This window comes from Bufo gargarizans, chromosome 6 (genome assembly GCF_014858855.1).
Source record: "Bufo gargarizans isolate SCDJY-AF-19 chromosome 6, ASM1485885v1, whole genome shotgun sequence".
Classification (NCBI taxonomy): domain Eukaryota; kingdom Metazoa; phylum Chordata; class Amphibia; order Anura; family Bufonidae; genus Bufo; species Bufo gargarizans.
The window spans coordinates 148933025-148944391 of record NC_058085.1 but is presented as its reverse complement, the minus strand read 5'-3'; the positions used below and the strand labels follow the sequence as shown (position 1 = coordinate 148944391).

The following is an 11367-nucleotide window of genomic DNA, read 5'->3' as shown; positions in this document are numbered from 1 at the left end:
GAGTTTCATATTTCACATATTTCTGGTGGTGTTTTTAGAGAAAAAAAGACAAAATTGCCACAAAAAACCTATGAGTAAAGCACCGTTAGATTGTTTTCTCTTCCCTACTGCATACATTTACCAGATTTATTTTTGACAGTTTGCTCTTATGCAATTTTAGGCAAGTAACTACACGTCTGCAGATTATCCAGGCGTAGCTCTAGCACCCAGAGGACACCACCTGCCCGGCTATATAAAGGAACAATCATTAAACCCTGCCGGCTAATATGAGTATAATTACAAGTCTTCATGCATAGCCATATAGAACTATATACTTATGTATAGCATATATATAATTCATGACAAAATGTGTTTTAGGATTTTCATAGCAATGCCATAACTATGGATTCCAGCTGAGGTAGTAAGGGTTAAATATTGCACTCAGGGAATAAGATTGTGGCTGGAGCTAAGAAGACCTAGCGCAGAATGCCAGAAAAGAAGGTCAGCACTTTAGCTGCTGTCAAACTACAATTCCCAGCATGCACTGTTACTTGGCTGTTGTAACTCCAATAGAAGTGAAAGAAGGATTCTGGGAGTCGTAGTTTTAGAACAGCTGGAGGTTGCTGTTGAAACACAGAAAGAGTTAACTACCAGAGGGCGGACTTGCTGAATGACTCAAAGTGGTGTCATATAAAGCAACCAATGAATGGCGCAGGAACACACTGGAGGCAATTGGATGAGCGGCCTAGCCATTCACAGCCTGGCCCTGCACACACTGCTTCCTGGTCAGGCTGCTGGCTGTGAACTTTGTATCTGCACACAGTCCATGCTGTCTGTATACTTTTTATTTTCCTGAATGTTGCCTGATTCCAGGGATCTATCAGAAATGCAGAGGAGCATGGATAAGAACAGCAGATGGACATCATAGATCTGGATGCGTGGAGGCTTCATTTCCCTGCCATCAAATTACTGCACCTCTAGATATCAAGAGCTGCAAATCAGCTTTTGATATGAACATGACCAAGCCTCAGCTGTTCCAGGCACAGTCTGCAGGTTGTGTTATAACCATCTCTCAGACTCAACCAGTCCCTGGCCTTCAAAATAAGAACCAAACCATTTGCAATACTCCAGAAAGCGACAAGAAGCCCTTTTACCACCCTGCTCCTAATGCTGAATGTGACGGACAGTGGAGCTGCAGTGGTGTCATCTTAGATAGAAGTTCAGGAATTGTTATTTGTCAAGGAGCTGTATTTTTTCCTTTCCTGAAAAAAGGTGAAAATCATTTCGCTAGTCCTGATTGTACTGTGCTTTTTGCTAATGACTTGTCATCAGACTTATTGATTCAGGTGGAGAGCACCAATCAACCACAAACAAACACAAATGGTAGTCATGTCCATAACAATGCTCTGGAACAGAGATCTGCACTTGGACTTGTTCCCATGTCAAAGACAAAAAGTGGACATGTACAGGTCCAAGCAGAACTTCTTATGCTTCTGCCTTGTCCAGAGTTTCAAAAAGCATTTTCGAACCTGTTCATAAAAGAAGAGGGCTGGGTGTTTTCCAGTGAGGAAGAGAAGAAGGAATATGGCGAGTTTCAGAAGGATCTAGACTACCTTCATTGGTTTGCTATTTTGAAGCTCCAAAACCCATTGCCCAATTCTCATAAAATGGGTATCATGGATTCCTCCAAGCTGGTAAAAGGAAGTACAGTATACACCTGTGGCTCTCCATTTGGCTCATTTTACACTGACATATTTCTGAATACCATGACTAAAGGTATCCTAAGCAATACCTCCGGAGACAGAAGTGTTGTACTGCTGACTGATGCCCGATGTTTGCCGGGCTCTGAGGGTGGTGGAATATTTTTGTTAGAAGAAGGTGTTTTGCATTTGATTGCCATCATAGTGGCACCTCTCTGCTGGAAGACGAATGAGTGGGTGGGATTGACTGTGGCTTGTTCTGTTAGCCATATACTTGACAACATCCGTAAAGTTCTTGGAAGGACAGGAATTGCTTTAAAAAATGAACTGAGATCTTTACAGCTAGTGGACCACTGTATGCCTAAGGTTATGAGTCCAGGATCAGTAGAGCATTTGATGGCATCAGTAGTTCTGGTGGACTCAGGCCAAGCTTGGGGGTCTGGTGTTTTATTGAGCCCAAAGTTAGTATTAACATGCCGACATGTGCTTAGAAATTCACTCAAAGTGTCTGTTAAGATCTACCATCCTAAAAATCCAAGTGAGCACCACACCTATGAAAGGTAAGTTGTTTAATTATTTACTCCACTTTTGTGGCTTAAATAGGATGCAGATCTTGTTGTACACCATTTGTGCATTAAAATGTGAAACTTTTCCAAAGATGTGGGGCAGAATTGGGCAGGCCGATAGGACCCGCTTATCATTTTCCACGCCTGTCCTGGTATGGAAAATGGCTTAAATCTACACCAGCAAGAGGACTGGCGTAGAGTTGAGTCTGTTACACGGCCTGTCAAACACAGCGCCAAACTTATGTAGAGGCCTGCACCTCTACATAACTTTGACATGTCCTCCGGTGACACAGAGGGACTTGAGACCAGACATATTGTTTTATGTTTTTTATGTGTCAATATACAGTTCAATGCTTGTGAGCAACGTTTATCTGATGTGTATGGCAGGCTCAATACTATACACTTTGATAGGTCTCAATGGGGGAGATTTATCAAATTGGTGTAAAGTAGAACTGGCTTAGTTGCCCATAGCAACAATCAGATTTAACTTTTCATATTCTAAAGGAGCTGTGAAAAATGAAAGGTGGAATCTGATTGGTTGCTATGGGCAACTAAGCCAGTTCTTCTACAGTACTTTTGAGTTCTTCTCTTGGTCTGTGGGGTAGGGTTGTCTCACTTCAGCAAATGGCATTTATCATGTAGAGAAAGTTATTAGAAGGCACTTACTAATGTATTGTGATTGTCCATATTGCCTCCTTTGCTGGTTTCATAAATTTTTCCATCTCATTATACAGCAGCAGCGGTGGCCGTGCTTGTACACTATAGGAGCCTAAAAGTGGACCCATGTTGTAGGTGGCTCTAAATTGACAGAAGGCGATGAAACACAATTATGCAGGGAAAACAGAAGTAGTCGGGGCCTGCAATACTGTAGTGCAGCACAAAATACCGCCCCCAGCAGAACCAAATACCACAGTGCAGCACAAAATACTGCTTCTGCAAAACCAAATACAACAGTGCAGCACAAAATACTGCCGCCCTTGGCACAGTATGGAACTGTATCATCATCCTGAGGATGGTGATACACAAGTTCAGGAGGGCACTTGTGGCCCTTGGCGTCGTGCATGTTGGGTGCATTAATTTAATGGTGGAAGCATCAGATCATTATGCACCCAGCCAGCAGCCAGGGAAATTTCCCGGTATGATCTACAGCCAGTCTGCCCCTGGTAAAGGACAGTAAGGCCTCATGCACACGGCCATTGTTTTGGTCCGCATCCGAGCCGCAGTTTTGGCGCCTCGGATGCGGACCCATTCACTTCAGTGGGGCCGCAAAAGATGCGGACAGCACTCCGCCATCCGCAGGACTGCAAAATACACAACCGTCGTGTGCATGTAGCCTAAATCTGTGGGGCTGTAGGAGGCCATGCTCCTAACACTGATAGGTATAAAGAAATCATCAAATAATCATAATCAAAAAGGAAAACTCCCAGCAGCCGTGTCTTGATGCAGGTAAACTTTTTTTATTCTATTTGTAGGAATGGTCCTATAACCAGGACGCGTTTCGGCGATGTGCCTTTATCAACAGGTGTATCCAAATAAGGTGAAAACAAGATATATATACAAAAGGTACTGCCCACAGGGACGGGAGGCCCATCCCAAAAGGGTAGTGGCCACAAGGGGATACAAAACATCAATGTGAACATAAACGAACATGGCAAAAAAAGCGCTAGGATAAGAGAACCGCCTTACATGTTGTAGTCTAATCCCATAGTAGGTAACTAAATAGTTGACGCCTGAAAAAGATAAACAGTAAATCAGAAATATTACAAATGCATAATCTCATATTCCCTATTTAGGCCTCTAGGGTGCAGTGTATCCAGCGCGTTGATCCAAAAGGCTTCTCTTCGTAAGAGGATTTTCTTAATATCACCCCGTTTGCGTGGTCTGGTCACCTGTTCCAGAACCTGGAACTTCAGCTGGGCTATGGAATGTCTGCATTTATCAAAGTGATTTGGTATAGGTAACAACACATTTCTTGTCCTGATAGTCGACTTGTGTTTATTAATTCTGTCCCTCACTGCCTGCATTGTCTCTCCAATGTATAGCAGACCACAAGGGCATTTAATGAGGTAAATAACATAAGAAGAGTCACATGTAAAGAAACCCTTTACTTCGAATGAACGTCCAGTATGTGGATGATAAAATATAGGGCCCTTGATGATGTGCGAATATTGGAGACAATGCAGGCAGGGCAACGTGCCTTTGCGTGGTGTTGACAGTACACTCTGGCGTGATATACGTTGGGTGCCTCCTATATCTGCATTACCTAGCATATCCCTATAGCTAGGGTCGCAGGTAAGAGGCAATCACTGGTAATGAATCTGTCGTCCCAGTGTTTAAGTAGCCAGCAAATTGAAGCATTACAGAAAGGTCTGTCATTTAGCCCCTCACCCAGATTCGATTGTTTTCAATTGGACATTGATGTACAACAATTTTTTTCGCAAAGTGAGGCTGAAAGCCCACTTTGCTGAATCGGCCACATCTCTTCAGTGTACCGATATTGAGTCGGAGAAGACATGTCTATGTTTAAAAGATCTAGGACTGAGCAATAATTCCACGTTTATGCCCCCCAAAATACATCGCCCAGTGAAAATATATATACAGCTGGTAACTAAAGAAGTAAGGGAGCATTGTGGCAAGATTAAGGATGGTGGACTTTTTATGACACATAACATAACAAGAGAAGAAAAAGAAGCGATTAAGGCCCTCATGGAGGATAATTCCTTAACGATAAAACCTGCTGATAAGGGGGGCTCAATTGTGGTGATGGATAAGGAGAAATATACAAGTGAGGTCATGAGACAGCTGTCTGATTCTCAAAACATACCAAATTCTTGATAGAGACCCAGTCTTTAGAATTAAAGAGAAGATTACCACTATGGTCAACTATTTTGAGACGGCTGGGACAATTGACCAAACTATGAGTAGGTATCTTATAAATCAGTCACCAATCACCCCGGTGCTATATATACTTCCAAAGGGACACAAGACCCCCCCCCCCCCCCCCCAGGACGCCCAATTGTGTCCTCAGTGGACTCTATTTTAGCCATTGTACTGGAGAAGGCCTTAACGCCGCTTGTAAAAAACACGAAGTTGTTTTTACTGGACACGCCTCATTTTCTAAGGATTGTTAATGATTTGGGTCATGTTCCTGGAGACAGCCTCCTAGTGACTATCGACGTGGTTAGTTTATTCACGTTGATTGGCCACAGGGAGGGCATTCAGGCAGTCTCTATGGTCTTAGAAACTAGTGAATACCCGCCATCCATATGTGATTTCTTTGTACGGCTGTTAGAGATTGTCCTGATGGAAAATTATTTTTTGTTTGGAGATAAGTATTACCTCCAGAAACGCGGAACCGCGATGTGGTCGAACGTGGCCCTGCCCTATGCAAATATATTCATGGCTTCATTTGAAGAAACCTGTGTTTACACTAATGACTTATATAGAAAAAATGTCCTCATTTGGAAAAGGTTCATTGATATTTTTTGCATATGGGCGGGGCCATGTGAGACCCTGTCGACGTTCATTGACTACTTAAATACATGTTGTGATTGTTTACAGTTCACCATGTCATGTGACATGGACATGGTTAGCTTTTTGGATATGATGAAAAATCAAGAGGGCCAGCTATCCACTGACCTTTACAGGAAGGACACAGCTAGAATCAGCTTTTTTTCCACTATACGAGTGCACATCCCTCGTCTTTAAAGAAATCAATACCTAAATCCCAATATCAGCGGGTGAAACGGATTGTCTCGGATCTATCTACAGAGAACCAGAGGCTTGAAGAAATGACCATAAGATTCAAGGAACGAGGATATCCCCTACATATCCTAGCCAGTAGTAGTGTTGACCAATCTGAAATGACAACTAACCCTAGTAAAAGAGACACCGCTAGGGTAGCATTTATACATAACTTCCATCCTTTTAACAAACAGATTGATGATACTGTCAGAAAACATTGGCACTTATTGGGTAAAGCCTATCCAGAGGTTATGGAGTTCAAAAGCCTACCTTTAATTTGCAATAGAAAGAACCCTAGCTATAGGGATATGCTAGGTAATGCAGATAAAGGAGGCACCCAACGTATATCACGCCAGAGTGTACTGTCAACACCACGCAAAGGCACGTTGCCCTGCCTGCATTGTCTCCAATGTTCGCACATCATCAAGGGCCCTATATTTTATCATCCACATACTGGACGTTCATTCGAAGTAAAGGGTTTCTTTACATGTGAATCTTCTTATGTTATTTACCTCATTAAATGCCCTTGTGGTCTGCTATACATTGGAGAGACAATGCAGGCAGTGAGGGACAGAATTAATAAACACAAGTCGACTATCAGGACAAGAAATGTGTTGTTACCTATACCAAATCACTTTGATAAATGCAGACATTCCATAGCCCAGCTGAAGTTCCAGGTTCTGGAACAGGTGACCAGACCACGCAGACGGGGTGATATTAAGAAAATCCTCTTACGAAAAGAAGCCTTTTGGATCCACGTGCTGGATACACTGCACCCTAGAGGCCTAAATAGGGAATATGAGATTATGCATTTGTAATATTTCTATTCATCTGGACTGATTTACTGTTTATCTTTTTCAGGCGTCAACTATTTAATTACCTACTTTGGGATTAGACTACAACATGTAAGGCGGTTCTCCTATCCTAGCGCTTTTTGTAATTCTACTATGTTCATTTATGTTCACATTGATGTTTTGTATCCCCTTGCGGTCACTCCCCTTTTGGGATGGGCCTCCCGTCCCTGTGGGCAGTACCTTTTGTGTATATATATATCTTGTTCTCGCTACATTCGGATACACCTGTTGATAAAGGCACATCGCCAAAACGCGTCCTGGTTATAGGACCATTCCTACAAATGGAATAAAAAAAGTGTACCTGCATCAAGACACGGCTGCTGGGAGTTTTCTTATTTGATGCTCCTAACAATAACCCCCCCCCCCCCCCACACACACACACACACACACTTTTATCACCACTATAGATGCTTGAAACGTCTAATCAATGTTTCTATGTTAACCAACTTGCATAATTAATTATTTTTTTATGTTTTTGTCATGGAGTGCGACTTTCACCAACCAAGTCAATCATCATCCAATAATAAGGGCATGTTTTTGCGCCCATGCTATTTCTTCACCCTGGTTTCCATTCATTTACTGTGTTTGTTTTCATTATCAGGTATTCTAGAATGTGACACCATGTTGATTAATTTTTCCATTTTCAGGTACCGGACCATCAAAGGTCAAGTTTTGTTCACCACAGAAGCATTTTCTCCATATGACATTGCAGTGGTGGAACTAGAAGAAACTATTCATGATATTACTGAACCAGTCTTGGCATCTGGATACTGTACAGGTTTGAACTGCCTTAAACCAACAGATCGGGCATTTACATTTAAAGGAACATAATATATTTAAATACAATATCTAAACTTTTGTATATGTGGTTACTTTACATACATGTAACATGGTTGCCGGTTTCAAAGAGGTTCTCGTCAGTATAAACCAGCATTGTTTGATTGTTAGGGGTCCTATATATGAGAACCCCATCGATACCACACACACAGGTGAATGTTGTGTCCTCTTTGTTGCTCAGGCAGGCATAGTGGCTCATACATATAGGTGGTAGTCCTAAAACTCATCATATTCAACTGAATGGGATGAGCTGCACTCAAACAAGTCACTATGCCTGTGTAAACAATGGAGGGGGAACGACGTGGGATAAAAGAGGTTGGACTCTTAACTATCAAACATCCATGCGTTAGGCTACTTTCACACTTGCGGCAGAGTGATCCGGCAAGCAGTTCGGTCGCCGGAACTGCCCACCGGATCAGGCAGTCTGCATGCAAACTGACAGCATTTGTAGATGGATCCGGATGCGGATCCGTCTCACAAATGCATTGCAAGAACGGATCCGTCTCTCCGTTTGTCATACGGCCTAACGTTTCTATATTTTTTTTTACATTTATGCATGCGCAGACTGGAAGGACGGATCCGGCATTCCAGTATTTTTAATGTCTGATCCGGCACTAATACATTTCAATGTAAATAAATGTAACTGATCCGGAATTTTGGACGGAGAGAATACCGTAGCATGCTGCGGTATTTCCTCTGTCCAAAACGCCATTCAGTGACTGAACTGAAGACATCCTGATGCATCCCGAACGGATTTCTCTCCATTCAGATTGCATGGGGATAAAACTGATCAGTTCTTTTTCAATATTGAGCCCCTATGACGGAACTCAGTGCCAGAAAAGAAAAACGCTAGTGTGAAAGTACCCTTAAACAGGTTGTCCACCTTTTGTGGGCATTTCGGTTAGATTATCCCAATGTTGCTGGACCAGCGAAGGGAAGCATACTCCATAGGATTTTGCATCCTTCGATCTCCCACTCCAACGCACTGGTCCTTCTCATTAACATCCCATTTGAGACTAAATAATGCAGTGGGGAACAGGTAAGTATATACCGGTACACCCAGTAAGTTGTCAGTTATGGGGGCCCAGTGATGCATGTGTGAGGAGAATGCTGGCCTGGAACGGTTTGAGGAACATGACAAAAAGGTCAGTGTTGAATTTGCTTCCAAGGACCCCAGATCTCAATCAAATTGATTATCTGTGACATGTGCTGGAAAAATAAAGTCGAATCCTTATAGGCCCCATCTCAAAACATCTTGGTGCAAGAAACCATACAGGCCTTATGGAATTCATGCCTCAATGGATCAGAGCTGTCTCAGAGGTCAAAGTGAGCCCACACAATCATATGGTTTCAATTTTATGGTGTATCTACATACAGATACATTTTTCAACTTTCCATCTGAATTAAAAAAAATACATATTTATCTGATGTGATTCCAATATGAGTAATTTTTTAGCAGAATGTTGGTAGATGTCTGGACCATACAAAATGCATGCATGTCTATTGTATATATTACTTAAGATAAAATCTAATTCAATTTTTGCACAAATCTACCAGGTGAAGATGTCTATGTTGTCGGATTCGGTGCTTTTGGTGAAAGATGTGGCCCATCTGTGACATCTGGCATGCTGTCAGCTGTGATTTCTGTGGGTAATGTCCCAGTGATGTTACAGACATCATGTGCTGTCCATGGAGGTTCTAGTGGAGGACCATTGTTTGCTGCTGAGTCTGGACAGCTTCTAGGTAATAATTGTGCCACCTTATAAGGTTCTAAATGAATAGATAGGCAGGTAATTCTCAGAAAAAGATTGAGGAGGGAAATTGTACCTCATTTTGTTCCAGACAGGTCTCTAGACTCTTCACTGCATGTTGGCCCTCCCACTTCCAGAAGTCACAGCAGCTCGCCCTAGAATAATTAATGTAGTGTCCCCCACAGGGGAGTAACTATAGGTCCCAAAGCAGCCGCTTCCCTAAACTCAGAAGGGGCACACCCAGGAGGAGGACTAAAAGATTTTATTGTCACATCTCCCTCATACAATAGCCTTCTGGGCCTCAATTGAGACAGCGATCCTAACTAGTCACAGGAGATGCACAGCAGGAGGGGGTTGCAAAGAATTTGCTAGAGGGGAGGGGGGGCCCGTTCAAAAATTTGCTGTGGGGCCCAGTAATTTCTGGTTCCCCAAAATTAAGTACAGCAATATCCAACTGTTTTACCAGTATTAAAATCATTGTCCCCTTCTGAGTATTCACAGCAGTGTCTCACTCGGGCCTGTCATACTAGAGCCTTACCAGTTTTACTCCAGGAGTCAGGGCAGTGCCTTTCTCCCCTCCAAAGTCGCAGCAGGTTCTCCTTTTTCTTGTAGTCACATCAGGGCTCCTCAAGGTCTTCTTTTTCCCAATAGTCACAGTAGAGCCCATTTTTTTTCTCAGTGTAGTCACAACAGCTCTTAATCCACCAGTACACAATGTAGTACTTCCCCCACTACTTAAGTACTTTCCACAGTTTTCTCAGCACTGTACCCCTAACGTTAACATTAGTTAGATTATCCCCTTTTTCCCAGGGACTCCTCTTTTCTCCAGTACTCTCAGCAACTCTCCCACGAGTAACTATAGGGCTTACCCTTCCCTAATTAGTCACAGCAGGTTTTCTCCATATTTATATCAGGATCTTGCTCCATATACTCACCTCAGCATGCTTTGACAAAACACCCTCTACAGGCAAGAAGCTTCATCATGGCAACCAATTTTGGGGTGATGTCCCTGCATCAATCTATGCTATAATGTGATAACAGGATGTTCTGTAAGAATATAAATATTTTGTTTTTTGTCCTTTTTTTTTTTTCTTTTTTTTTTTTCTAGGTATTGTTGCAAGTAACACAAGGGACAACAGTACAGGCGCAACATATCCTCATTTAAATTTTAGCATCCCGATTACTATTGTCCAGGCTGCCATTCAAAGGTATAGGCAATATGGGGATTTAAGAAGTTTTGGAGAACTTAACAAGGCTGCACATGCAATACAAGATGTCTGGCGCCTGCAAAGATCACCTAAGAAAGTGTTTCAAAGCAAGCTCTAAGCAGAATACAAGCCCTTCAATACTACAGTAAATTAATACCATCTACAAATTAGGTTTTTTGAATTTTGGTGTATTTTACAGTTGTTTAAAATGGTGGCATCAGTTTTTCCATCTACTTTGCGAGGTTTGACAAGAAAGTGACCAAGCCTTCACCCCTCCACCCCCCACCCCTATTTTTGGCCCGGTTATGTATATTTTCCATATTAAAGTACTGTATGGATCTCAAATAACCTGCCTTGTTTTTTTTATGGATAATACTAAAAAATACATTATTGGATTGGATATTTAAAGAAACCTCCACACTTCTTAAATTCCAAGAATAAAAGCACTTAAAGGGATTGGCCACTTTCTGGTTATTGTTGATAAATGTGTTTGTGAGATGATTTTTAAGGGATTTACTAATACAGTCCTTGTTAAAATTCTGTACCTTTTCTATATTTTATAAGGCATGCCCCCGTGTTTGGCAAGTCTTTTGTGCTGTCCACATAGAGGTCCTGTCCATAAGATGGCTGCTGATGTAGGGTCATGTGACCAGGCAAGTCACCTCCATGTGATGACTCCTCCATTCAAATACATTGCACCTGCTGTCTGTACTTATTCTGTTGGGAGT

At 42.2% G+C, this 11367-nt stretch overlaps 1 protein-coding gene across 1 annotated transcript; it reads left to right on the top strand.

Moving 5' to 3' along the window:
* The first annotated feature begins 731 nt into the window (after nucleotides 1-731).
* TYSND1 (trypsin like peroxisomal matrix peptidase 1) lies at nucleotides 732-10984 on the top strand. Its single transcript, XM_044298853.1, has 4 exons — nucleotides 732-2239; nucleotides 7491-7621; nucleotides 9238-9423; nucleotides 10540-10984. Exons 1-4 carry the CDS (start codon nucleotides 990-992, stop codon nucleotides 10755-10757), a joined length of 1785 nt encoding a protein of 594 aa, XP_044154788.1. The 5' UTR covers nucleotides 732-989; the 3' UTR covers nucleotides 10758-10984.
* Nucleotides 10985-11367: the final 383 nt, after the last annotated feature.

What these genes read in the sequence shown, in the direction of transcription:
- TYSND1 (XM_044298853.1), top strand. Translation starts at nt 990, where the DNA reads ATGAACATGACCAAGCCTCAGCTGTTCCAGGCACAGTCTGCAGGTTGT. An exon ending in GGCATCTGGATACTGTACAG is followed by an intron (nt 7,622 to 9,237) that starts GTTTGAACTGCC and finishes CAAATCTACCAG; the next exon opens with GTGAAGATGTCTATGTTGTC. An exon ending in TGAGTCTGGACAGCTTCTAG is followed by an intron (nt 9,424 to 10,539) that starts GTAATAATTGTG and finishes TTTTTTTTCTAG; the next exon opens with GTATTGTTGCAAGTAACACA.